Source organism: Indicator indicator, chromosome 26, assembly GCF_027791375.1.
Source record: "Indicator indicator isolate 239-I01 chromosome 26, UM_Iind_1.1, whole genome shotgun sequence".
Lineage (NCBI taxonomy): Eukaryota > Metazoa > Chordata > Aves > Piciformes > Indicatoridae > Indicator > Indicator indicator.
Genome location: NC_072035.1, coordinates 15,007,939 through 15,035,249, shown reverse-complemented (window position 1 = coordinate 15,035,249; position 27,311 = coordinate 15,007,939). Strand labels below are relative to the sequence as shown.

At 55.3% G+C, this 27,311-nt stretch overlaps 1 protein-coding gene across 1 annotated transcript in view; it reads left to right on the top strand.

The window, feature by feature from the left end:
- The window catches only part of POLE (DNA polymerase epsilon, catalytic subunit), a 44,233-nt gene extending 30,266 nt beyond the window's left edge, over positions 1-13,967 (top strand). The window contains exons 30-48 of the mRNA XM_054392582.1: positions 309-509; positions 2,791-2,934; positions 3,277-3,417; positions 5,517-5,670; positions 5,750-5,856; positions 6,663-6,839; positions 7,788-8,011; positions 8,144-8,364; positions 9,430-9,634; positions 10,082-10,255; positions 11,068-11,193; positions 11,649-11,781; positions 11,865-12,066; positions 12,185-12,316; positions 12,421-12,614; positions 12,843-13,046; positions 13,270-13,395; positions 13,527-13,616; positions 13,854-13,967. Coding sequence (XP_054248557.1) covers positions 309-509; positions 2,791-2,934; positions 3,277-3,417; positions 5,517-5,670; positions 5,750-5,856; positions 6,663-6,839; positions 7,788-8,011; positions 8,144-8,364; positions 9,430-9,634; positions 10,082-10,255; positions 11,068-11,193; positions 11,649-11,781; positions 11,865-12,066; positions 12,185-12,316; positions 12,421-12,614; positions 12,843-13,046; positions 13,270-13,395; positions 13,527-13,616; positions 13,854-13,967 — 3,069 coding nt within the window. The remainder of the gene's footprint in view (positions 1-308; positions 510-2,790; positions 2,935-3,276; positions 3,418-5,516; positions 5,671-5,749; positions 5,857-6,662; positions 6,840-7,787; positions 8,012-8,143; positions 8,365-9,429; positions 9,635-10,081; positions 10,256-11,067; positions 11,194-11,648; positions 11,782-11,864; positions 12,067-12,184; positions 12,317-12,420; positions 12,615-12,842; positions 13,047-13,269; positions 13,396-13,526; positions 13,617-13,853) is intronic.
- Positions 13,968-27,311: the final 13,344 nt, after the last annotated feature.

Sequence of the window (27,311 nt, the reverse complement as noted above, 5' to 3'; positions counted from 1 at the left end):
GTTTGGTTTTGTGCTGTTGATAATAAATAAAGATGTCTCATGTTAGGGATGCACACAAGCATGGAGAGGATCCTCTCTCATCCCCTCTAGGAGGAGATTGGACCTTGCTCTAGGGTTGCTGTTTAGCTGGAGAAAAGGTGTCTGTGCGGTGGCTCCTCAGCTGGGGCAGGAGGGTGCTGGGGAAGGTGGGGGTGCAGGGAGGGCTGGGTGGTGTGGTGCTGGAGAGGGAAGGGGGTAGGGGTATGGGCTGGAGAAGCCTAAGCTGGCTTTTGGCTGAACTTGGTGGCACTGTGACCTCCCCATCTCAGGAGGAGAGGCTGCTCTGGCTACGTTACCACCAGAAGAAGTGGGAGCTGCAGGCCCGTCAGCGGCACAAGAGGCGGCGGCTGGAGGCTGGGGAGTGGGCAGCTGGCAGAGGAATGGTCCAGGAGGCCCTCTCCAAAGGGCTGGGCAGCTACCTGCGCAGGACGGCGCGCAGCATCCTGGACCTGCCCTGGCAGATCATGCAGGTACTGGGGGAGGGAACCTGCCAGGGAGGACAGCCTCGACTGTGAGCCTCACCTTGACGCTTCCTGTGGTCATATGGTAGAGCTCAGGTATCCCCTGAGCCCAGCACCACAAGTGGTAAAGGATGTGTGGGAATGGGAGCCCACGTGGTCCTCTTTGGTGGTGGACCTGGGCTATGCCTGTGCTTCTGCCAGCTGGGCAGTAGTCACAGAGCCACAAAAACATCACTGGAGTTTGGAGACAGCTTCTGGGATCCATCTGGCCTGACCACCTGCTCAAGCAGGGCCTCCCAGAGCCAGCTGCCCAGGATACTGTCCAAATGGCTTTTGAGTAACTCCAAGGATGGAGGCTTCACAATTTCCCTGGGCAACCTGTGCCAGGGCTCAGCTACCCTCACAGGGTGAAAGTGTTCCCTGGCATGCAGAGAGAACTTCCTGTGCTCCATGGCCTCTGGTCTTGTCACTGGGAGGAATCTGTCCAGAGAGCAGCAGCAGCAGGAGAGCTCAGGAGAATCCCCATCCTTGAATGGATGCAGGAGGAAACAGTGACAAAGGCTGAGGACAAGGCTGAAGTGCTCAATGCCTTCTTTGCTTAGCCTGTATTAGCAGGAGCAGCTGTCCTCTGGGTACTCAGCCCCTGACCTGGAAGACAGGGAAGGGGAAGGCAATGAGACCCCCATGCTCCAAGGAGAAATGGTTTGTGACCTGCTTCACCACTTTGACACACACACGTCTGTGGGACCAGATAGGATCCACCCAGGGCTGCTGAAGGAGTTGGCAAAAGAGCCACTCCAAGCCACTCTCCATCATTTCTCAGCAGTTCTGGCTCACTGGTGAGGTTCTGGAGGACAGGAGGTTAGCAAATCTGATGCCCATCTACAAGAAGGGCCAGAAGGAGGCTCCAGGAAAGTAGAGGGTCTGCCAGTCTGACCTCAGTGCCAGGGAAAGCCACGGAGCAGATCCTGAGTGGCATCATGCACCACGCATTGGACAACATTGGATCCACTCAGCGTGGGTTCATAAAGGGCAAGACTTGTCTGACAAACCTGATCTCCCTTTGTGGCAAGGTGACCTGCCCAGTAGATGAGGGAAGGGCTGTGTCTGTGTCTGTCTTGACTTAAGTAAGGCCTTTGACACTGATTCCCACAGCATCCTCCTGAAGAACCCTAATGGCTGCTCATGGCTTGGGTGGGCACAAGCTTTGTTGGGTCACGAACTGGCTGATGGCCAGGCCCAGAGAGTGGTGGGGAATGGAGTTAACTCCACCTGGTACTCTGTCACCAGTGGTGTCCCTCAGGGCTGGGGCCAGTCCTCTTTAACATCTTTATCAATGATCTGGGTGAGGGGATCCAGGCACCCTCAGTCAGTTTGCAGGTGACACCTGGCTGGAGGCCAGGGAGGCTCTGCAGAGAGATCTGTCCAGGCTGGCTGGCTGAGATGGGGCCAACAGGATGAGGCTTAACAAGCTACACTTGGGCCACAACAACCCCAGGCAAAGCTGCAGGCTTAACGGTGACTGGCTGGAGAACTGCTTGGTGGAGAAGGACCTGGGAGTGCTGGTTGACAGCTGGCTGGAGATGAGCCAGCAATGCCCAAGTGGCCAAGAGGGCTGAATGCAACCTGGTTTGCATCAACAATGTGATTGTCCCCCTCTGCTTGGCACTGGTGAGGCCTCACCTTGAATACTGGGATCAGTTTTGGGCCCCTCACTCTAAGAAGGACATTGAGGGGCTGGTGAATGTCCTGTGAGGAGCAGCTTGAGGGAACTGAGGTTGTTGAGTCTGGAAAAGAGGAAGCTGAGGAGAACCCTTGTCACCCTCTACAAGGAGGCTGGAGCCAGCTGGGGGTTGGTCTCTTCTCACATGTACCAACGAAACAACCTCAAGCTGTGTCAGGGCAGGTTCAGGTTGGGTATCAGGAAGAATTTCTTCCCAGAAAGAGTTCTCAGGCTCTGTCCCAGGCTGCCCAGGGAGGTGGTGGAGTGCCCATCCTTGGAAGTGTTTCCAAGCTGTGTGGATGTGGTGCTGAGGGATGTGGATTAGTGGCAGTGGCTCAGCAGCAGGGGTGGGACTGGGAGCTCTGGGGGATTGGTTGGACTTGGTGAGCTCAAAGGTCTCTTCCAACCTCAGCAGCTCTGTGGTTTTCTGCCTACTGAAGACCTCTGCTCTTTTTGTGACCACCACCTGGCTCTGTAGATCCCCAGGGTGTTCTCCAGCTGAGGTGTGAGCTCTGAGCAGGGGTGGGAGCTTCCTGCTGAGGCTGACTTTGTCCCCATGTCCTGCAGATAGCTGAGACAAGCCAGCCTGGACTGTTCCGGCTGTGGGCACTGATTGGCAGCGACCTGCACTGCATCAGGCTCAGCGTCCCCCGCGTCTTCTATGTCAACCAGCGCATCCCCAAGCCAGAGGAGGGACCAGCCTACAGGAGGGTGAGGACCTGCCCCTTCTGGGAGTGGGGGGAACATCTGGGATAAGGAGCTTCCCCTCTGCTGCAAGCAAGCACTTGCCCTACAGGGCCTGCCTCTCTCCTTCCAACTGAGCACCACCTCCAGTTCCCCGTGCCTCTGCTCATCCCAGCCTGCCCAAAAAGTGAGGTTCACTTTGGTGGGAACTCATGATGAGCATGAGCAGAACCCCTTGATGTCCTTGGAGTGGAACAGGGGGAGCTGAGGAGGGTGCAGCCCCCAGCAGTGGCCCTGGCCCCTGGCATCAGTGCCATATGGGGTGACATTCCCCACCCCCACCCTGAGCCATGTCCCTTGCTCTGGCAGGTGAACAGGATCCTGCCTCGCTCCAACTTGGTTTACAACCTCTATGAATACTCTGTCCCTGAGGACCTCTACCAAAAGCACATCAATGAAATCAACGCAGACCTCTCTGCTCCAGACATTGAGGGGGTGTACGAGACACAGGTAACCCCTTCGGTGCTCCTTGTGAAGATTGCTGAATGGTCACTCCCCAGCCTGGCTGGCATGGGAGGACACCTGTTCAAAACTGAACAGCTTGGTGAGACAGCTGTAGGATTGAAAGCTGGGGTGAAAAAACAGGACCACCCCAGGGGACTTTTGTTGTTTAATCTGTGTCTTGAGCCCCCACTGAGTAAGAATCAGAATGGGTTTCAGCAGGGTTCAATTAAGATAGTTAGAGAGATGGGATTCTGCCCCCCTGCTCTGGTGAGACCTCACCTCTATTGATGTGTCCAGCTATAGAGCCCTCAACTCAGGAAGGAGCCCTCCTCTGAGCCAGCTTCTCTCTCCCGAGAGGCGCGGCGTGTGCACAGTCTCTGCTGCGGTGGCCGATTTAAAAACCCCAGCAAGTCGAGACAGGGCAGATCTGCAATCTCAACCGAGGCAGGAGCAGTGCAGGAGCGGTGCCGAGCGGCACAGCACAAGCCCTCCTCTGATCCAGCTTCTCTCTCCCGAGAGGCAGGCATGGCATGGGTGCAGTCTCTGCTGCAGGGGTGTGTTTTTCACCAGAGGGAGGTGCTGAGCCCTGTGGGTTTGTCATCTGGTTAGGTCATGCAGGTGGGATCAGAGATGGTTGCAGCTCGTCCTAAAGCGTTTCCAAAAGATCTGTATCAATCCAGACACAGGTCCCACATAAACATGCAGGGCTCCAGACTCCTGGCTGTAAGGAGTGCCAGAATCTCTCACTTCCCATGGCAGACTGCAGGGACTATTCCTGCATTCTCTGTGAGCAAGTGGGTGACCTTCTCTGTCTAGAGGGTGAGCTAAAGAAGGAAGTTGAAAGGCTGCAGACTTAGGGAGTGTGAGAGGAAGCTGGACTGGCGAAATCAGACTCTGCCATCCTTCAAACAGTCCCATCAGCCATGTAGCAGTCAGGACACTAAACGCTCCCTGCTCTCTTACCAGCTTCCCAAACAGAGTGACTCAGAAGCTGGAGAGCAATGGAGACAAATTCCTCCCAAGTGTGCCAGGCGTGGCACCCCACAAGCCACTGAACCCCATCAGGTGCCCCTGTGTAATAGATTTGCTGTTCTTGGCGAACCTGTTCCCACCAAAACCAATGTTCAGCAAGTGGAACCATCTAGCAGCAGCTATGAAAGCTTATCTGGTTTATGTCGTTCAGAGAGGCTAGGGGCAAGCACACCTACTGTCAAAACACCTGCCAGTCAAGAAGAAATGCTGGGGACTCGCTTCTGAAGGGCGTTGAGGGTCCTGTATGCAGACCTGATCCACTCTTTAGGGAAGTCTGTTGCCTACCTTGGGCCAGGGTCAAGGGCGTAGTAAGAAAACTTCCTACCTTGATCCACCCAACCGCCTACTACCCATTATCGATTTTCCAAGCAGGCAATGATGAAATTTCAAAAAGAAGTTTGAGATAAATGAAGAAGGGCTTCAGAGCCTGGGACGAATGGTTAAGGGGTCAGGAGCACAAGTAGTAGTTGCTTCTGTCCCCCCCCACTAGCTGTGCCTAATGATGGACTAAACATGAAAATCCAGCAGGTTAATGCCTGGCTGTGGGACTGGTGTCAACGGCAGGATTTGGGGTTCTTTGATCACAGGCTACTCTACAAGACTCCAGGCCTGCTGACTATAGAAAAAAACTGCTTATCTCTGAGAGGAAAAAGAATCCTGGGACAAGAATTGGCAGGGCTGGTTGATAGGTCTTTAAATTAATTTTGAAGGGGGACGAGGGAAAAACGAGCCTCACTGAGGACATTCCTGGGACAATTGTAAGGAAGGGTACCAGCCCCACTGCTATCCCAGGAGCTGTAGGGGATAGTGGATTATGCAACACCCACAATGGTAACAGATGCTCCTCTGCTAAGTCTCTGAAGTGTCTGTATACCAAGGCAAGAAGCATGGGTAATAAGCAGGATGAACTGGAAATCTGGCTGCAGTCACAGGGTTATGATCTTGTGGCAGTTACAGAACCATGGTAGGACATCATCTAGTTGCCAGGTGTCCCCACCCATGGCAGGGAGGTTGGAGTAGATGACCGCTGGGGGGGGTCCCTTCCAACCTGAGCCATTCTGTGCCTGCTGCAGGTGCCGCTGCTGCTGCGTGCTCTGATCCAGCTGGGCTGTGTGTGCAGGGTCAGCAGGGATCTCGTCAGCTACTTGGAAGGGCGAGAGGCTGAAATCTTTGACATCGAGCACCTGGAGATGCACTCGCTGGCCCAGTTCACCTACCTGGAGCCAGGTGAGGCCCCCTGGGACAGGGGCTGCTGGAGCACCTGGGGCCCGGCATGTGCCTGCCACTGATGTTCTGTGTCCCCTAGGAAGCATTCGTCACATCTACCTCTACCACAGCTCCCAGGGCAGCAGAACTTTCCTGGGCCTCTTCATCCCCTCGCAGTGCAAAGCAGCTGTCTTTGTGCTGGACAAGGTAAGGAGGGGCTGGGGACCCTGGGGGTTGGGGATGCAAAGCTGGAGATGAGCCAGCACCAAGCACTGCCTGCCCAGCCCCACCCTGTCCAGGGCTGATCCCCAGCAGTGTGGGCAGCAGGGGCAGGGAGGGGATTCTGCCCCTCTGCTGCACTCTGCTGAGGACCCCCCTGCAGTGCTGGGGCCTGCTCTGGAGTCCTCAGCACAGACAGGGACCTGTTGGAGCAGGGCCAGAGGAGGCTATAAAATGGTGTGAGGCCAGGCTGAGAGAGTTGTGCTTGTTCAGCCTGGAGAAGAGAAGGCTCCAGGGAGACCTTCTGGTGGCCTTTCAGTGCTGAAAGGGCTGCTCAGAAAGCTGGGGACAGAGTTTTGAGCAGGGCCTGTTGTGGCAGAACAAGGGGTGATAGTTTGAACTCAGGGAGATTCAGCCTGGAGAGAAGGGAGAAATGTTTCCCCCTGAGGGTGGGAAGAGCCTGGCCCAGGTTGGCCAGAGAGGTGGGAGATGCCCTATGTCTGGAACAGTTCTAGGTGAGGCTCTTCAGGGTTCTGAGCAACCTGCCCTCATTGCAGATATCCCTGTCCATGGCAGGGGGCTTGGGCTAGATGACCTTTAAAGGTTCCTTCAAACCCAAACTGTTCTGTGCTGAGGGTCAGGCAGCAGCCGGTTTCCCTCTCCATCCCTGATGCCTTTCAGCAGGGCTTGGTGGAAGGCACCACCAAGTGATGCATGGCATGAAAGTCCCCCAAGGGGCACATAACGTGGGGGTCCTTCTGCTGGCTCTTACTTGGCCCCCCGCTTGGAGGCAGGTCCGCACCAACCAGATGCCCAACCTCAGTGCCCTCTTCTTGGCGGAGCACAGCGCGCTGCTGCAGAAGGTGGGAGAGGAGCTGCTGCCCCCAGACAAGCACAGCTTCGAAGTACACGCCGAGACCGACCCCAAGACCGTCTCCAGAGCCATCCAGCGCCTGCTGCTGGGCTACAAGGTGAGAGGAGGGCGTCAAGGGCCCTGCTGGGACCTCATCCATGCCAGGTACATGCTAGGAAGGAGAGGATGCCACGTGAGGCACTGCTGTGGCGGTTCCGATGGCACCAGCACGCAGCTGCTGGCCCAGAGGTCAGGGCTGGCAGTGAGCCTTTGTGGTGGGTTGAAAATTGCACACACCCACCCCCTCCCCAACCCCCCTGGACATAAAATTGTCAGACCAGCTCAGTTAGAAAGCAGATGAGGTGGTATTTACAAGGAGAACTACACTCTAGGAATGAAATGCAATGAATATGAACAAAATACATAATATTTACAGGTATTTACAATTTATAAACAGTACAAGAACCCTCACCCTGGATGAACCAGGGGGCTACCGATAGCTTCCTCTTCCCTGTTCTCTTCCTACCCTTCCTGTACACGCATGGGACAAGAGAAAGAGAAGAAAGTTATTTGTTAATACTCAGCCACAACAAAGCAATGCAGCCAAGGTCAGCAAAGCCAGCAGAAGCCAGAGCTAGTATCTGCTAGAGCAAAGGAAGTGAAAAGAGAGCAAGTCAGTTTGCAGCTCTTTCATGTTTGTTATCTGTCCAATGGGATTACTTAGACCTTATCATTATTTTCCTTCTTGCATCCAGTAGTGATTTGTTTGCATTCTACTCCTTTCTGTTCAGAATCTGTGGAAAATTTTCAAGGTACAGCCTAAACCTACCACACCCTTGCCAAGGGTGGCTCTCCTAGGGCAGCGCCAGCAGTGAGGCCACTTTGGGTTTCCCCCCATTCCTGTGCTCAGCTGGAGAGCTGCTTGCCATGGGGAAGGTTGTTTCAGGAGGGCTTGCAGCGTGCTGTCCCCACTCTGGGGACCTGCTGCAGGTCCGGCACTGCTGGTTTCCTTCTGAACACTGCCTGGAGAGGTGCACCAGGACATGCCCTCTTCTCCTTGGTGCAGGAGGAACGTCGGGGCCCCACGCTGGTGGCTGTGCAGTCCAACTGGGACCTGAAGCGGCTGCTGAGCGTCTTCCCCATCCTCGAGGAGTTCCCCTTGGTCCCCATCCGCCTGGGAGATGACATCAGCTACTCGGTGCTGGACTGGCAGCGCCACGCCGCCCGCCGCATGATCCGCCACTACCTCAACCTGGACACCTGCCTCTCCCAGGCCTTCGAGATGAGCAGGTGCCCCAGGGTGGCCTTCTTGCCCTGCACCCTGGGACCATGTGGGAGGCTGTCTCGCCCCTTGAGGGGACAGGCTGGGGTCTCTGTCCTCTCAGCAGCTGTGCTCACCCCAATGACCTCTCTGCACCCCAGATACTACCACATCCCTGTTGGGAATCTCCCCGAGGACATCTCCACCTTTGGCTCAGACCTGTTCTTCTCGCGCCACCTCCGGCAGCACAACCATCTGCTGTGGCTGTCGCCCACGGCCCGCCCAGACCTGGGTGGGAAGGAGGCTGATGACAACCGCCTGGTCATGGAGTTTGATGAGAGAGCCTCTGTGGAGATCAACAACCCTGGCTGCTATTCCACAGGTGAGAAAGGAGGCCCAAACCTGCAGCACTGTCTCCAGTTCTGGGGCTCCCAGTGTAAAGGGCACATGGAACGGTTGGAGAGCATCCAAAGGAGGTGATGATCAGAGGGCTGGAGAACCTCCACTATGGGCACAGGCTGGGAGAGTTGGGGCTCTTCAGCCTGGAGAAGAGAAGGTTCCAGGGACGCTTTAGAGCAGCCCTCCAGTACCTGAAAGGGCTACAGGAGAGCTGGGGAGGGACTTTTTGCAAGGGTTGGGAGTGGCAGGACGAGGGGAAATGGATTGAAGCTGGAGGAGGGCAGATTGTGAGTGGAGATGAGAAAGAAATTCTTTCTAGTGAGGGTAGTGAGACACTGGAACAGGTTGCCCAGGGAGGTTGTGGCTGCCTCCTCCCTGGAGGTGTTCAAGGCCAGGCTGGATGAGGCCTTGAGCAACCTGGGCTGGTGGGAGGTGTCCCTGCCCATGGCAGGGGGGTTGGAACTGGAGAATCTTTAAAGGTCCCTTCCAACCCAACCCATTCCATGAGTCTATAACTAGGGTATGGAATAGGGACAGAGCTGGATCCTGCTCTGCAGAGGTATGGATGCAGGCTCCAAGAGTCTCTCTGGTGACAGTAGTCTCCAGCAGCTTTGGTGTTTCATCAGCAAGATGCATGCAAGGGACATGTGCTGGATCAGGGAGGTCTCATGGCTGCTGACAGCAGCACTTAGGAACTTACCTGCAATGTGCCAGCCCAAGGACAGACTAGCTGGTCACCTCTGGTGACCATAGGACAGGCCTTTCTCAGGGGCACATCAGCTTGTGTGCTAGTCAGTTCTGAGCTTCTCTGCTGAAGCTTCCAGAGAAAAATACTGGTGGTTCCCAGAGGGTTGGTAGGCCCAAATCTTGTTGGAAGAGATGTGCTAGTCACGACAATGATGCCTGTGAAAGCATCTCCCTCTTTGGGCATGGCCAACACCTGTGGATCACCCTTACAGCTGTGCAAAGCACTGGCAGAGGGGCAGGGAGGGTGTCCTCATGAGTCCTTTGCCCTGCCTGCCTGCTGACAGGTTGTGTTTGCCGTTAGTGTGTCTGGAGCTGGACATCCAGAGCCTGGCTGTGAACACATTGTTGCAGTCCCACCACATAAATGACATGGAAGGAGGCTCCAGCATGAGCATCAGCTTTGATGTGATCCAGCAGGCGTCCCTAGAGGACATGGTGACAGGGAACCAAGCTGCCAACATCCCAGCCAGCTACGACGAAACTGCCCTCTGCTCCAACACTTTCAGGTATGGCTCTAGGAGTCAGCAGGAGGTGGAGCATCTGGTCTCCATGCTGGCAGGTCCCCTCGTGGGGTGCTCTTACCTATCCTTTTTTTCCTCCTGGCTTTTAGCCTTTCCCAGTTGTGCAGGAATGGGGCCTGTGGGATGATCGAAATACGAATTCAGGTCTGGAGAGCAGGGCAGGCATCTTCTCCAACAGACTTCTGAAGATCCCAGGCTGAGAACTGCCTGGTGGCTCAGCCAGCAGATGTGTGGAGATGCAGATGAAAACTTTGCTTTTTTCTATTTCTCTTTGTGCTCTGCCAGCCCCTGGAGCTGTGGAGGGAAAGGGTTCTGCTCTGATGGAGTTCCTGCTCTGAATCCTCCAGTGTATCCCAAACTGTGTCCAGTAGTGGAAGGGGTCACTTGTGGCTAGTGGGGTGATGCTGCTCTCTGCTCTCTGCTCCCTGGCAGGATCATGAAGAGCATGGTAGTGAGCTGGGTGAAGGAGATTATGCAGTATCACAATGTCTATGCAGACAACCAGGTCATTCACTTCTACCGCTGGCTCCGCTCTCCTTCCTCCCTGCTCTATGACCCTGCACTGCACCGTACACTCCACAACATGATGAAGAAGCTTTTTCTGCAGTAAGTGAGACCTGGAATGTGCCAGGCTGGTGAACAGGGAAGGGGCAGACATGGCATTAGTGACCAGGAACAGATTGAAGCTGAAGGAAGGGAGACTTAGACTGGAGATGAGGAAGAAATTCTCACCAGTGAGGGTGGGGAGATGCTGGAACAGGTCACCCAGGGAGCTTGGGGATGCCCCCTCCCTGGAGGGGTTCAAGGCCAGGTTGGATGAGGCATTGAGCACCTTGGACTGGAAATAGATGATCTTTAAGGTCCCTTCCAATTTCAACCATTCCATGAATCTATGCTGCTGTTAGCAGCCATAGTCACTCCTCTGCTCAAGCCTCCAGAGAGGCGGGCAGCAGGCTGGGGTGCTGGTAGGGTGAGCTCCCTTGCATGGCACCACTGACCCTCCACCTGAGGGGTGGGTGTCAAGTGGAGGGGGCCAGGCTTTTTTCAGTGGGGTGCACTAAGACAAGGAACAAGGGGTTCAAACTTGAACATAGAAGATTTCAGCTCAACAGGAGAAATTTCTTTACAGTGAGGGTGATGGAACACTGGAGCAAGCTGCTCAGGGGGGTTGTGGATTCTCCTTCTCTGGAGACTTTCCAAACCCACCTGGATGCATTCCTGTGCAGACTCCCCTAAGTGATGCTGCTCTGGCATGGGGGTTGGACTGGATGATCTCTTGAGGTCCCTTCTAACCTCTAATGTACTGTGATATTGTGACGTGCTTGACTCCTGACTATACGGGGTCAGCCCATTCCCCACGGGTCCCAGTCTGCTCCTTGGGATCTGCCTTCCCGCCCACTCCTGTGCCCTGCCTGCAGGCTGGTGGCTGAGTTCAAGCGCCTGGGCTCCTCGGTGGTTTATGCCAACTTCAACCGCATCATCCTCTGCACCAAGAAGCGGCGCATCGAGGACGCCCTCAGCTACATGGAGTACATCATCAACAGGTGAGCTGCACTGCCCAGGCCAGCCCACCCTGGAGGTGAGGCAGGAAAGAGGGATGCAGATGGTTCTGCCTTTTCATGGGCCTCAGCATCAAGCTTTGTGGGTTAGGGGCAAAGCTGCTTGAAGGCACAGGGCTTGCCAGGGCTCTTGGTGTCATACCTGGAGTAGGGATCTGTCCCTCAGCCATCCTCTGTAGCTGACGTTTGAAGAGTAATCATAGGATTCCATCCAGAAAAGCCCACTGGGAGAACTTGAGGTACCCAGCACCTCAGCATCCCAGCCATGGCACAGGCACCTCAACACAAGACTCCTCAGGCATGGCTTCCCTTGGGGATTCTGGGAGAGGGGACCCCCCTGTCCTTGCCAGCACCACCTCCTCCCCACCCTGTACCGCAGAGAAAGCTCTGAGCTAGGGACGATGCCAATGCAGTGAGTAACTGCTGCTCCTTCCCTCCAGCATCCACTCCAAGGAGATCTTCCACTCTCTGACCATCTCCTTCTCCCGGTGCTGGGAGTTCCTGCTCTGGATGGATCCAGCCAATTATGGAGGTATCAAGGGAAAAGTGGATTCTCGTGTCCACTACGGAGAGGTAAGAGATGGGTGCTGGGGGCTGAACTGAGCAGGGGAACTGGGCACAAGGAACCGCTGCAGTATCACTGGCTCCTCCAGAAGGACACCAGCAAGAGGCAAGTGTTGGAGGAGGAGAAGGAAGATAGTGGAGAAGAGGAGGAGGAGGAGGAGGTGGCAGTAGAGGAAAAAGAGGAGGAGGAAGGAGAGACAAATGTGGAGGAGCTGCTGGAGAACAACTGGAACATCATGCAGTTCCTGCCCCAGGCTGCCTCCTGCCAGAGCTACTTCCTGATGATCGTGTCAGGTGAGCTGTCCCAGGGAGGCGACGAGGTCACTTGTGCCTCCCCAGTGCCAGGGGGAATGAGCAGCAGGGCAGCTGCTGGTCTGGGCCAGAGCTGAAGCCTTGCCTATGTCCCTCCTAGCCTACATCGTGGCTGTGTACCACAGCATGAAGGAGGAGCTGCGGCGCAACACCCCCGGGAGCACCCCTGTTAAGAGGAGGAACACCAGCCAGGTGTCCCAGGAGGTGCTGAGGGAGACAGGGGCCATGCCTGGTGAGTGCCCAGCCACGGGCAGCCCTGTTGGGGCCCAGGAGCCACCCACCTTGCTGTCCCCATATGTCAGTGTACAGCTCAAGTGCTCTGTCCTGTCTCTCTAGGCATGATCACCTTCTCACAGGATTATGTGGCCAATGAGCTCACCCAGAGCTTCTTTACCATCACCCAGAAGCTCCAGAAGAAGGTGTCTGGTTCTCATAATGCCAGTGAGCCTTCAGACCTGTTCCCAGTGCTGCCTGGCTCCTACTTGCCGCTCAACAACCCAGCTCTGGAGTTCATCAAATATGTCTGCAAGGTCAGCAGTGGGGGGGGTCAGGGCCATTTCCTGAGAGTTTGTGGCCAGGGCTCAAATTCTGCTCCTTGTCCACAGCTCAGATTTGCTGCAGCTCTCCTCCAGGAATTATCTGCATCCAGTTTGATCTTGCCCTGCATCCCTATGGGGTCACAAGCATGGGAGAGGTCCCAGTGGTGATACTCTCCTCCTTCTCTGCAGCTAGGCTCACCTGGCTCTTCATTCCTGTAGGTTCTCTCCTTGGATGCCAACGTGACCAACCAGGTGACCAAGCTGCGCCGGGACCTGCTGCGCCTGATCGAGGTGGGAGAGTTCTCAGAAGCAGCCCAGTTCCGGGACCCCTGCCGCTCCTACCTGCTGCCTGAGGTCATCTGCAGCAAATGCAACTTCTGCAGGGACCTCGACCTCTGCAAGGACCCTGCTGCCATCTCCCAGGTGCAGCCTCTTTCCTGAGCACACCAGAGTCCCCAGCATGGCAGTGCTGGAGGCCACTCAATCACATCACTGAATGTGGACTAAAGCACAAAATCCCAGAAAACATCTGGTTGGAAGAGACCTCCAAGCTCTTCCCTCCTCTTTGCTCCCTCCTCTCCAGAAAACAGTGACCCCACCCCAATTCTTGGGACTCTTGGTGCTCACCTTCCTTCTTTGTCCCTAGGATGGGTCAGTTCCACCCAGCTGGGTCTGCCCCAACTGCCAGGTTCAGTATGACACCACTGCCATCGAAGCCGCGCTGGTGGAAGCCCTACAGAAGAAGCTGATGGCCTTTGTGCTGCAGGACCTGGTGAGTACAGGGCTCCTGCCTCTGTCTGTACCCATCCCCTCTCCAGCTGCCTGAAGCTGGACACATTCACTCTGCCCCTGGCAGAGGGGCACGGCCTTGTCTCCTGGCCCACCTAACTCCTTGGTCTCCAGGTGTGCAAGAAGTGCCATGGTGTGAAGGAGACACACATGCCTGTCTACTGCGGCTGTGCTGGAGACTTTGCCCTCACCATCTCCTCCCAGGTATGCCTGCCCCCTCCTGCCTGCCCCAACCCCATGCCAGCAGCTCCATGGAAGGCAGGAAGGAGCTCTGCAGTGGGTGCTCTGTTCCTCTTCTGTCTCTTCCTTGCCTCCATGTCCCCTAGCACCTGCTGTGTTGCCCTCTGCCCCACCAGTCCTGTCCAGCCACTCCCCTGGTGCCCCCACTACCATCCAGGGGTGCTGGGCAGCCTTCTTCCCTCCTTGCTCCCTTCTCCTCAGACCTTCAGAGACCATATCAGCGTCTTCCAGAGCATTGCCCAGCACCATGGCATGGCCTTCCTGCTGGAAACCATCAAGTGGCTGCTGTACACCAGCCCCCAGCTCCAGCAGTGAGCTGCTGGCCTGCTTCTTTGGCCTGCATGCTGCTGCTCAGGGCACTGGCTCCATACTTTCACATCCATGGAGAGGAGCTGGGGACCCCGTCTTGGCCATCTGCTGGACCCCTAGAGAAGCTGGCAACCCCTTCTGCAGCGAGGGAGGGAAGGCAGGAGCTGGGCCAGGGACAGGGCTGTCCTGCCCCAGCTGCCTTGTGCAGGGGTGTGGGGCACCACGGTCTGGAGCTGTGCTCCACTGGTCTGTGCTGGCCTCACGAGTGGTTTTTGATGTCGAGTTGCTATCAATAAATGGATTGTAGAAGGCAGGTGGAGTTTTGGGGAGGGGGAGAAAGAGGGACTGTGGCCCACAGCTCCCACCCCTGGGACACAGCTACAGTCAGGGGAGTGGGGCAGGAACAACCAGGGGCCTGTCCCTGTCTCATCTCTGCTTGCTTGGGGGCAGGAAGGCTGCAGCCTGTCACTGTCCCCACAGCTGCCCCCTCTAGCTTCTGGGGAAGGGACTTCAAGTGTCAGAGGGGCAGTGAACAGGGCAGCCCCTGGCCTGGTTCTGCTGACCCTGTTCCTGCCCTCCTGGGGGGAAAGAGGCTGCAACCAGCACCCCTCCTGCGTTTCTCAGGGTCTGGGCTCTGCTCTCCAACCACTGCCAAAGTGCAGGCCAGGGTGGCAATGCCACCCAAATCAAGCCAGGAGCGCCCAGCAACAAAGGGGGCCACAAAGGGGACTGGGCTATCACCTGTAGCTGAAGCCAGGGGAAGCTGATGTCTGGCTTCATGGAAGGAGTAGCAGGGGCTGCATTTGCTGCTGGCCAGGTCCAGGCTGCCAATGCAGCTGATGAGCACACTGCTCACCCCACCACCTGGCGGGGCAGACTTCACACAATGCCAGCACAGCATCCCAGTGGGCACAGCACCATCAGGGGCACAGCTGCTCAGCAGGCTTGGAGTTCCTGGGGTACAGCATCTCCACGAGCATGGCACCTGCCACAGGCACAACGTTCCCTGAAGTTGGAGCCGACCCCAGGGGCACGGCAAGAGAAAAAGGGGTGGCCAACGTCGGTCACTGCCAAAACAAAACCCCCTAACAAAGCGAGTTCTGCTCCGATCTGAGATGGCGCGCTGCCGCTTCCCCGTGCTGCTACCGGCCAGGGCACACCTTCCCTGGCGGGGCCTTTGGGAGGGACCCGGAGGGTGCATGGCTGCCGGGTGGGGTAAGGCTTACCAGGGGTGGGAGCAGGTGGCCCCTCGTTGCGTGACAGAGGTAGACCTGCAGGGTAGACATGGCCCCTGGGGAGGGGGAGGGTGATGGAGCACTGTGTGGGCCGCCAGGGAGGTAGATGTACTTCTGACAGCAGCAGACACCTAGAAACACCCCCCGGCTCCCCACATTACTCACCTTTATACCATAAGCAAATACAGGCAGTTGGAGTTACGTGATATTGAAATAAATATCATTTCATGAAATATAATTTTATTAACGATTGTTTTGTTAAATATTATTTTATTAAGCTTTCTTTTAGTAAGCATTCTTTTATTAGATATTACTTTATTATCTCTAAAAGGTCTGCCAGCATATATCTAATTCTGCCTCCTCTTCCCCCTGGCTGTCCCCTGCCCACCGCTACCAATTCCCTCTGCCACGCCTCACCATTGTCTCTTGCCACTGCTGCCTTCACCACCACCCGCCCTGAACCTTGACACACTAGGCCATCCTGGAAGATCTTCTCGACTGCTCTGCAGGCCTCCGGACAACTCCAGCCCCACCCGGAAGCCTCTCTCGACTGCTTCAGGGCCTCAGAACCACCCTAGTCCCCAAGGAAAGGACCGTTCTGATGACTGTGGAGGGCTCAGAGCCACCCAGGCCATGCCGAAGGACCTTTTGGACTGCTCTGGGGTGTCTGAGCAACGTGAGACCTGCCTGCAGGCCTCTCTCGATTGTTTTGGGGGTCTCAGAGCAACACTAGGCCCTGCTGGAGGCCTCCCTCCACTGCCTTGCAGGCTTCCGAGTAACCCTAGGCCCCACCAGAAGCTTCCCTCCACTGCTTTGCAGCCCTCTGAGCAACTCTAGGCCCTGCTGGAAGCCTCCCTCTACTGCTTTGCAGGCCCACAAGCCACTCTAGGCCCACCTAGAGGCCTCCCTCCAGTGCTTTGCAGGCCTCCGAAAAACTCTAGGCCCTGCCGGAAGCCTCCCTCCACTGCTTTGCAGGCCTCCGAGCAACTCCAGGCTCACCTGGAGGCCTCTCCTGACTGCTTCGCAGTCCTCAGAGACACCCTAGGCCTGCCAGTAGGAGGTGTTTGACTGTAGGTCATCCTGGGTCCAGCTGCTGCTGGGGCAGGTTAGCCCCCGCGTAACTTTCATGCAACCGCCTGCTGGCTGGCACCAGCCCCCAGCCCCCCACCACTGCTGCCGCTTCTCACTGCCCCGTCCCATGTCCCCTGCCCCGCCACACAGCGCAGGCTCAGAGCCCCAAGGTGGCAGCAGTGTCTGGCTGCTGCCTGGGCCCCTGAGCCGGCTCCTGAGTCCAGCTGCTGCCCGGGTCCCTGAAGCGGCCACTGTGTCCAGGTGCTGCCAGGGCTGGGGTATGGCCCCCACGTAACGTTGACCAAACCGCCTGCTGGCTGTCACTGCCCCTCCCACCCTCCGCTGCCACTTCTCACTGCCCCCTCCCATATCCCCCGCCCCTGATGCCACCAGCTCAGAACCCCCAGGTGGCAGCAGGGTTCGGCTAGTGCCAGGGCCCCCGTGCCGGCCGCACGATCCGGCCGCCGGGTCCAGGTGCGGCTGGGGCCAGGGCAGTTTGGCCCCAGCGTAACTTTCACAGAACCACCTGCTGGCTGACACCGCCCCCCATGATGCCCGATGCTGCTTCTTGTTTCACTCCCATATCCCCACCACACCTTACTCCACCGGTGAATGGGGTGCTGAATCCACACGGTCCCAGGACCAGAAACCTGATGCCGGGTCCAGGCGGTCCTCAGACTGGTCCCAGGGCCTATATAATTTGAGAAGAAATTATTTGGGGGGAGTGGGGAAAAAAAAAATTTGCCCCCACCTTCTGCCACGCGGTCCAGCCGTTTCCTGGACTCAAAGTCAGCCTACAGGTGCACCCTGTATCAGCGTATGGGTAGATGTGGCCCCCGTTTGTTGGTGGCCTCCCAATGCAGTGACTGGGTAGACGTGGTCTCCAATGCTGTGACTGGGTAGACGTAGCCTCTGCAATGTCAGTGACTGGGTACACGGTCTGTGTGCCCAAGTCGGGGGTAGACATGGCCCCTTATCCAGCAGAAGTGAGTGGGTAGACGTGCTCTCCTCAGAGACTCCCGAGCTCGCCAAGGGGTCACTGTTTTGTGCTGCCTCTAGCTACCTCATTGTACAAGCCAGCATGGTTGCTGTGCCTTGCTGCTGGGTGGAGACGCGCTTCTTGTTTCTGTGGAGGATGCGGGACTTTAGTCTCCATCTGTGGGGGTGCTGCCTCGCAGGCGCTCCTGGAGCAGCACTGCCGAGCTGCTGCTCTAAGCCACCCATCAGCCGGCTGAGCAGGGGGCCGGCTGGCTTTTCGGTGGCTTTCCCCCGGGTCGGCCAGGGGACTTGCGGAGGCCGGGCAAGAGCACAGTGGTTTGGACTGGCCACCAACGCACCCATAGTGCAGAGGGAGACGGGGGCTTGCCCGTGTGTGTGAGCCGGAGCCCACCCCGGGCATGGCAAAAGAGAACGAAAGGGTGGCTGGTGCCAGTCACTGCTAAAACAGGAGAAAAAAACCTCACTGAAGTGAGTTTTGTCCAGAGTCCAAGCCCCCGGAGCTCGGTGGGGCCCACAGACAAAGAAGAGAGAAGTGGTGGCCACTGTTGGTGCCACTGGGAAAAGCGAGAACCGAGGCAGGGGGCGGCATATGTGGCGAGAGAGAGAAAGCCAGTCACTGGAAGTTTGGGGGGGGCACCGGCCAACCCCAACACCCCTGGCATCCCCACCAAGCATGGTGGTGGGGTGTCTATGGTGGAAGGATCGGAAGGATCGTGCCGCAGCCTGTGGGAGCACGGCAAGAGAGAGAAAGCTGGTGGCCCAGTGGTGGGTCCACCATTACAGTAAGAAAGGGACCCCCCCACATGCCAAGCTGCAGCCCATGGGGGTAAGGTATAAAGGTGAGAGCTGGTGGTGGTCATTGGCCCTTTGAACGCTATGGAGCCTGGCATGGGCTGAGAGGGAAAAGCCCACTCCTTTGCCCATGGCTTTTCTCCTGGCTCCTGAGAAAAGGGGTGCCTGGTGATGGAGACAGACCTGATGCTGCAGTGAGAGATGGGGTTGTGTTGGGGGGGGAGGCAGAGGTGCTCCGTGAGCTGATGTGGCCAGGTGCAGTTTGCACCCCCACCCCGTCTCCTGAGGGTGCCCCATTTGCTCCTCTGGCGTTAAAGCCAGAGCCCGGCAAGCCGGGCAAAAGCAAGCCCAGGTGGCTGGCTGCAGCCGAAAGTGTGCTGCAGGGTAGCAGGGTAGCCCCTGGGGGGATGCGGAGCCTGCACAGCCTGGTGATGGCACGGGGCAAGGGCGGTGCTTGTGTGTCATCCTCCCTTTTCTTGCCAGCAAGAATCCACGTTGCTGTGGGTGGCCCGTTGCGTCAGGCCTGCCACAGCGACTTCCCTGGTGCTGGAGGGCTCGGTGACCAGGACTTGCACGTCTTTGTGATGGGGCCGAGGTGTTGGCGGTGCTTCTCATGCCCCTGCCGTGTTTTTGTCTGGTGTTAAAGTCGGACCCCTACGGGATCGGGCAGAAACAGTTTGGAGGTGGCTTGGATGTAGACGGCCTTGGGAGGACTGGACTTAATTCAAGAGCCTATCACAGCTCTCCCCCGCCCCCCTAGGGCCCTGGGATGGCACGGATGAGGTGGCGGCGCCTTGTCTACTCATTTTGCCGGAATGAAGCCTTTTTGTTTTGGGGGAGGGGACGGGTGTCTGTTGCATCAGGCCTGCTCCAGTGGTTTCCCTAGTGCTGGAAGGCATGGTGATGCGAGGTGGCAGCGCCTCGGAGAGCCTCCTTTGGTGCCTTTCTCTCTGGCGTTATGAGCCGGAGCCCACGTGGGTGGGCCAGAACCACATGTTTGGTGGCTGCTGGTCCATGTGGGACAGCAGCCGACTGCCAAGGCTGTTGTTGGAGACTTCATCAGCTTCTGGGGCCCCCTCCAGTCTTGCCTGGAAGGTGCCAGGACCCTCCATTTTTAATTTTTTTTTTTCCGTTGCACATACTGTTTTTCCTTGCTGACTTCCAGTGCCTGACGCTGGCGTTCTTGAATACTTGGAGGCCGGGGAGAGGCAGTGGAGCCTGCCCGTGGCTCTGCTCCTTGGTTCTCAATCGATTTGGGCTCTGAGGGAAAGAATGTTGGTGTGTTATCTGGAGCCGGGTGGCTGGTGAGCCCCTCACGCTCTCCTCCCTTCCACTGATCTGGGGGTGCATGGAGAAAAGAAAGAGGGAGGGAGAGAGAGAAGGGGACTGTGGCAGCTGGTGTCTTAGAGAGAAGAGTTGGCAGGGCGTGCCAGTGGGCTGGGCATCCATGCGTGTGCCTCGGGTTGCAGGTACCTTGTTAATCCTGCCAGTAGCATATGCTTGTCTCAAAGCTTAAGCCATGCATGTATAAGTACACACAGGTAGTACAGTGAAACTGCGAATGGCTCATTAAATCAGTTATGGTTCCTTTGGTTGCTCCTCTCCCACTCCTTAGATAACTGTGGTAATTCTAAAGCTAATACATGCCAACCAGTGCCAACCTCCGGGGACACATGCATTTATCAGACCAAAACCAACCCAGGCCCACCTGGTAGCTTTGGTGACTCTAAATAACCTCGAGCCTATTGCACTCCCTCGTGGTGGCAACGACCCATTCGAATGTCTGCCCTATCAACTTTCGATGGTACTGTCTGTGCCTACCATTGTGACCACAGGTGACAGGGAACCAGGGTTTGATTCCGGAGAGGAAGCTTGAGAAATGGCTACCACATCCAAGGAAGGCAGCAGGCGCGCAGATTACCCACTCCTGATTCGGGGAAAAATAACAATACAGGACTCTTTTGAGGCCCTGTAATTGGAATGAGCGCACTTTAAATCCTTGAGTGAGGATCCATTGGAGGGCAAGTCTGGTGCCAGCAGCCGCGGTAATTCCAGCTCCAATAGCGTATCTTAAAGTTGCTGCAGTTAAAAAGCTCGTAGTTGGATCTTGGGATCGAGCTGGCGGTCCGCCACAAGGTGAGCCACTGCCTGTCCCAGCCCCTGCCTCTCACTGCCCCTTCGATGCTCTTAGCTGAGTGTCCCGTGGTGCCCGAAGTGTTTACTTTGAGAAAACTAGCATGTTCAAAGCAGGCCGGCTGCTGGCATACTGCAGCTAGGAATAATGGAATAGGACTCCGGTTCTATTTTGTTGGTTTTCAGAAACGGGGCCATGATTAAGAGGGACGGCCGGGGGCATTCGTATTGTGCCGCTAGAGGTGAAATTCTTGGACCGGCGCAAGATGGCCTAGAGCGAAAGCATTTGCCAAGAATGTTTTCATTAATCAAGAACGAAAGTCGGAGGTTCGAAGACGATCAGATACTATCGTAGTTCTGACCATAAATGATGCTGACTGGTGATCCAGCAGCATTATTCCCATGACCTGCCAGGCAGCTCCCGGGAAACCCAAGTCTTTGGGTTCCGGGGGGAGTATGGTTGCAAAGCTGAAACTTAAAGGATTGGATGGAAGGGCACCACCAGGAGTGGAGCCTGCGGCTTAATTTTACTCAACATGAGAAACCTCACCCGGCCCGGACACGGACAGGATTGACAGATTGAGAGCTCTTTCTCGATTCCGTGGGTGGTGGTGCATGGCCGTTCTTAGTTGGTGGAGCGATTTGTCTGGTTAATTCCGATAACGAACGAGACTCTGGCATGCTAACTAGTTACGCGACCCCCGAGCGGTCGGCATCCAACTTAGAGGGACAAGTGGTGTTCAGCCACCCGAGATTGAGCAATAACAGGTCTGTGATGCTCTTAGATGTCCGGGGCCACACGCGCGCTACACTGACTGGCTCAACTTGTGCCTACACTCTACTGGCAGGCGCGGGTAACCCGTTGAACCCCATTCGTGATGGGGATCGGGGATTGTAATTGTTGCCCGTGAATGAGGAATTCCCAGTAAGTGCGGGTCATAAGCTCGCGTTGATTAAGTCCCTGCCCTTTGTACACACCTCCCGTCACTACTACTGATTGGATGGTTTAGTGAGGTCCTCGGATCGGCCCTGGTGGGGTCGGCCACGGCCCTGCTGGAGCGTTGAGAAGACGGTTGAACTTGACTATCTAGAGGAAGTTAAAGTCGTAACAAGGTTTCCGTAGGTGAACCTGCAGAAGGATGATTACTGAGGGCAGACAGAGCCGCATGCGCCAATGGGGCAGTGGGCTCTGGTTCAAAAGCTTCCACCCAGGTGCTGTGCGCTGAAGGGGAAGCCCCCTGCATGTAGGGCCCTTGGGCCACGGCATGGGCGTGCCTTTCCCGGAGCCCCCTCTGGGGCACCACACGTCTGGCAGGAGAGAGGAAAGGGGAGAGTCCCCTTTTGTGGGCATGCGGGGAAGCTGGGCTGGTGCGGCGCAATTGGCTGGGACCTGTGGGTTCTTTGGGCAGGGGTGTGCTTGGCACATCCCACGCGGGTGCCGCCGTTCACCTCGGCATTCCCACCCCTCTTCTTTCAGTGTCTGCTGGACGGGCAGGGGCACTGAGGGGTTCTCCAGTCTTCGCATGGGTGCTGTCAAGCGGGCACCTGGCTGTCGGCCCACCCAGACGTGTCCCGCTGTTGTTTTCCTGCCCTGCATCAGTCCGCCGTCAGGGCCACCGGACCCGGGCACTCGTCCATGCTGGGCAAGCGCATGAGATGGGCATCCTGTGTCCCTCCTCCCAAGCGCAGCATCAGGTCACTGAGAGAAACCCTGGGCCTCGGGCCAGGCCAAAGGTGCGGTGGTGGTGGTGGATGCTGGGCACGGCCCCCGCAGGTGGACACTCCCCTGACGGTGGCATTGGGTGGAGACATCCCCACAGGGCCTTAAGGTCTTTTCCCTCACCCCCAGGGTCAGGTACCTAGCATTCCATGCCTTTGTCTGCAGCAGCCCTGCCATGGAGGAAGCCAGGGGGTGGTTTAAAGACCCGGACGGCTTGGCATGACCCCCGGATGCAGGGACGAGCACGGGGCGGGCAGGGTGCCTTCGGAGGGGCAGAGGTTGCCCTCGCAATGCCTCTGGCTAGGTCCGCTGTCATCACTCTTGCTGTCCTCCAGAGGCCTGCGGGGCCAGGGAGGGGACTCTGCTTTCCCCCACTCTCTGCGGTCCAGTCTCAGCCGGAGAGCAGCAGCACAAGGTCAGCCGTAGCCTGGCCTGCACCCCTCGCCTCGACATTGGCGTCCCCAGCAGCACAATGAAGCATGGGCTTCTCGCAGGCCAGAACAGCGAGCCCATAGCAGGGGTGTGCTGTGCCTCCCTGGCGGTGCTCCTACGGCGCTGCTGCTGTGAGCCTTCTGCTCCTTTTTCCCCCCTGCCCAGGCCCCCCAAGCGGGGCCCCAGCGAGCTCTCGCTCTCGGCGGGCAGGTGTTAGAGCTGCTGGGCAGCAGCTTGTCACCGAATCCTCGGGCCGAGGCAGAGGACTGCTGCTGCACCCTCCCCCTCCTCGGCTCACTGCTGGGGTTGGGGGCTTGGGCCTACCAGACCCCGGCGCCACTGTCAACCGGGGCAGACTGTGCTCAGTGTGCCCCAGCTGCACAGTGCCGCCAGGCCGTGCACGGCCGTGCTCCGGGTGCACGGGGTCTGCGGCGAAGTTGGCACCCAACCCGTCTTGAAACACAGACCAAGGAGTCTAGCATGTGCGCGAGTCAGGGGCCACCACGAAAGCCCACGGCGCAATGAAGATGAGGGCCGGCTTGTGCTGGCTGAGGTGGGATCCCGGGGCCTGTTTTAGCGAGAAGCTCTGGACGCACCACCGGCCCGTCTCGCCTGTGCTGCCCCAGCCGCTGGGGAGGTGGAGTGTGAGTGTCCATGCTAGGAACCAAAAGATGGTTAACTATGCCTGGGCAGGGCAAAGCCAGAGGAAACTCTGATGGAGATCTGTAGTAGTCCTGACGTGCAAATTGGTCATCTGACCCGGGTCTAGGGGCGAAAGACTAATCGAACCATCTAGTAGCTGGTTCCCTCCGAAGTTTCCCTCAGGATAGCTGGCACTAGACAGCAGGATGGTGGCCATGGAAGTCTGAATCCGCTAAGGAGTGTGTAACAACAAACCTGCCAAATCAACTAGCCCTGAAAATGGATGGTGCTGGAGTGTTGGGCCCATACCCAGCTGTTGCTTGCAGTGCAAGGCCTGCGGGGGCGATGCTGCTATGAGTAGGAGGGCCGCTGCGGTGCATCTCAAAGCCTGGGGCATGCGTCTGGGTGGACCCACCGCAGGTGCAGATCGTGGTGGTAGTAGCAAATATCCAAACGAGAGCATTGAAGGCTGACATGGAGCAGGGTTCCATGTGAACAGCAGTTGAACATGGGCCAGTTGGTCCCAAGCGATAGGCAAGTGCCGTTCGGAAAGTGCGAGCGATGGCCTCTGTTGCCCTCAGCTGATAGAAAAGGAGTTGGGTTCAGATCCCCGAATCCAGAGTGTTGGAGATGGGGGCCACGAGGTGCCCAGTGTGGTGACGCAACCGATCCCAGAGAAGCCGGCGGGAGCCCCGGGGAGAGTTCTCTTTTCTTTGTGAAGGGCCGGGTGCCCTGGAATGGGTTCGCCTTGAGAGAAGTGCCTGCGCCTTGGAAAGCGTTGCGGTTCCGGCAGCATCTGGTGAGCTCTCACTGGCCTGTGAAAATCCAGGGGAGAGAGTGTAAGTCTTGCACCAGGCCATACCCATATCTGCAGCAGGTCTCCAAGGTGAACAGCCTCTGGCATGTTGGAACAATGTAGGTAAGGGAAGTCGGCAAGCCGGATCCATAACTTCGGGATAAGGATCGTCTCTAAGGGCTGGGGCACAAAGTGGGGCTGGGCATGTGCCATGGCTGGACAAGGCACCTTGGTCTGCGGGTGTCGATGCATGGCTGGGTGGCAGTGAGTGTCCCCAAGGGGGTCCCTGGCCCGGCACCCTGCCTTGGCCGGCACCTAGCAGCTGGCTTAGAACTGGTGTGGACCAGGGGAATCCAACTGTTTAATTAAAACAAAGCATTGCGAAGGCCCATGACAGGTGTTGACGTGATGTGATTTCTACCCAGTGCTCTGAATGTCAAAGTGAAGAAATTCAATGAAATGCAGGGAAACAGCAGGAGTAACTATGACTCTCTTAAAGGGTCATAGTTACTAACTGGGCTTAGCTGCAGAGGCCACACCTCCACGTGGTCCCGCTGGATACCCTTCGGGGTAACTAAGTTGGTCTCTGCCCCAGTCGCCGGGAGCTTAGATGCTCCCACCTATCAGTCTAGCTCGCCACTAGCTGATAGTATTTTGGCGAAAAAACTTTTGGTGACAATCTAATTATCACCAGGCGGCCTAGCCCACGGCGCATCTAGTTGGGCAAAGTCAGATTCTCTTGGATGGGAGAGTCTCTGACTTATTCTTCCCTCACATTGATGTGACAAAATGCGTCAGCAACTACATATCCTGTTTGTGACCACAGGCACCCATACCTGTTGTGATGACTGGCTGGAGGGTATGACAAAATGGGACTTAAGACTGCTGGATGGGGAATGGTTGGGGGTGTCTTTGGTGGGACTAGAGTTTATGAACTATAATAATGCCAAGGGTTACACCACCTATACCCCTGTCTGGGATGAAAGATTGACAGTATTTCCAGATGTGTAAGAGGGCCTCTCCTCTCTGGCTCATGAGAGTGGTATCCAAGATCAGAGCCCCAAGACGAACAAGATGAGGATGAAGACTTTCTTGCAACCCCCAGTTCTACTGGTCATCTGTCAGAATTGACTGTGTCTCCCGAGTTAGAGAGCACGGCAGACATCTCACCTGTGACTCCTGTGGTGAAGATGCCAGACAAAAATTCATCTTGTCCTTGCTGTGCCACTCAGGTTGGGAAATTAACGGACTTGGTTGACCATCTAAAGAGAGCCCACAGGAAAAAGAAAATCCTCTTCCAATGTTCCAACTGTGGAAGAGTGAATGAGAAACATCATAGTATTTCGTGCCATATTCCCAAGTGTAAAGGGATCCAATTGCCTACCCAGATGGAGGGATTTATATGTGAGGAATGTGATAAAAGTTTTCCAACAAAAATTGGCCTGGGACAACATAAAAGATTGGCTAACCCAGTGTTAAGAAATAGAGAAAGAATTGAAACATCACACTCTGAAGAGAACACCAAGCGAGGTGCCCACAGGCAAGTCTGGTCACAAGAGGAAATCATACAGTTACAAAAATTGGTGAAAGGGTTTGCTGGAAAAAGGAACATTAATAAATTAATCACTGAGCAAATACCAACTAAAACAGCAAAACAAATTAGTGATAAAAGAAGGCAGCTACAAACATCTTCGCTGCCAGTAAAAGGGATGACATTGGGATTGAAAAGTAGACTAAAAGAGGGTATAAAAATGACTGAAACACTATCTTCTGACATTGGGGAATTGAGTGCCCAATATAGACAAATTGTAAGTGAATGGATAACATCAGGAAAGGTGTCAGCCCTCCACAAAGTGTTTACACGTATATTAGAAGGTGATAAAAACTCATTGAGATTGGTCAATGAGGCGGCTGAGGGCGAATATTCGTACCTATTTAAGAAGGTACTCGAACATAAGAGACCAAAAAAGATCCATCGAACCTCCCAGCCTAAAAAGCCTCAAACAGAGTGGATGCGAAAAAGAGCTAAGAAACGAGGTCAGTTTCTCCGATTCCAATGTCTTTTTCCATATGGTTAAAGGCAAATGGGCTACCATCATTTTGGATGAGGAGGACTCTTCACTATGTGCCATCCCCCTGGAAGAGGTCATGAATGAGATCAAATGGGAGTCTCAGAATGCATTTAATGGACTTGGTGTTTTCAAGTCCAATGGACGGGCAGATAATTCAGCTTTCCACTTAATGATTACTGAAAAAGAAATTGTCAAAAATGTCAATGAGATGAATAAAAAATCTGCACCAGATCCTGATGGGGTCACTTTGAAAGGTCTTCTTAAAATGGACCCAAGTTGTCATCAAATCAGGGAATTGTTCGATCTATGGTTATTGACTGGCAAAGTTCCTAATGTTCTCAGGGGATGCCGAACTATTCTTATACCGAAATCATCAATGCCTGAACGCCAAAATGACATCAATAACTGGCGACCTATTACGATTGGTTCCATCATTCTGAGACTCTACTCAAGAATTTTAACTGCAAGATTGACAAAGGCATGTCCCATCAATCCGAGACAGAGAGGTTTTATTAGATCCTCTGGGTGTGCTGAGAATTTGAAATTGCTACAAATATTGATTAGCTGCGCAAAGAAACAACATAAACCCCTTGCTGTTGTCTTTGTTGATCTGGCGAAAGCCTTCGGTTCAGTAAATCACGCACATATTTTGAAAGTTTTGGAACAGAAGGGCTTGGATGATCACATAGTGGCCCTGATTAAAGACCTATATGATAATATTCATACTGTTATTAAGACCAAAGATGGGAAGACTGATTCGATTTGGATAAGAACGGGTGTGAAACAGGGTGACCCCATGTCACTATTACTGTTTAATTTATGTATTGATCCATTGCTATGCACATTAGAAGAATCGGGTAATGGGTTTGATTATGATAAAGCCAAAATTACAACGTTGGCATTTGCTGACGATTTGGTTTTGCTAAGTAGCTCTTGGTCGGGAATGAATGAAAATATTGAAATTTTAGAGGCATTTTGTGAGTTAACAGGCCTCAAAACTCAAGGTGCAAAGTGCCATGGCTTTTTTATAAAACCTACAAAAGATTCCTATACTCTTAATGATTGCTCTCCATGGCTGATTTGTGGCACCCCTTTGAATATGATTCATCCAGGCCAGTCCGAGAAATATCTTGATCTGCAAATCGATCCATGGGTAGGGGTTGCCACACCAGATTTACATACCAAATTAAAGACCTGGCTTAACTGAATTGAAAAAGCTCCAATAAAACCTCTTCAAAAATTGGATATAGTTAAGATATATACAATTCCGAGACTGATCTACTTGGCTGACCAAGCGAATGTAAAACCGACTTATTTGGAAAATATGGATTTATTTATTCGAAATAAGGTGAAAGAATGGTTACATCTTCCGGCTTGTACGTGTGATGGCATTTTGTATTCTAGTACTAAAGACGGGTCCATAGGGTTAACCTGATTGGCTGAGTTAATTCCTAGTAT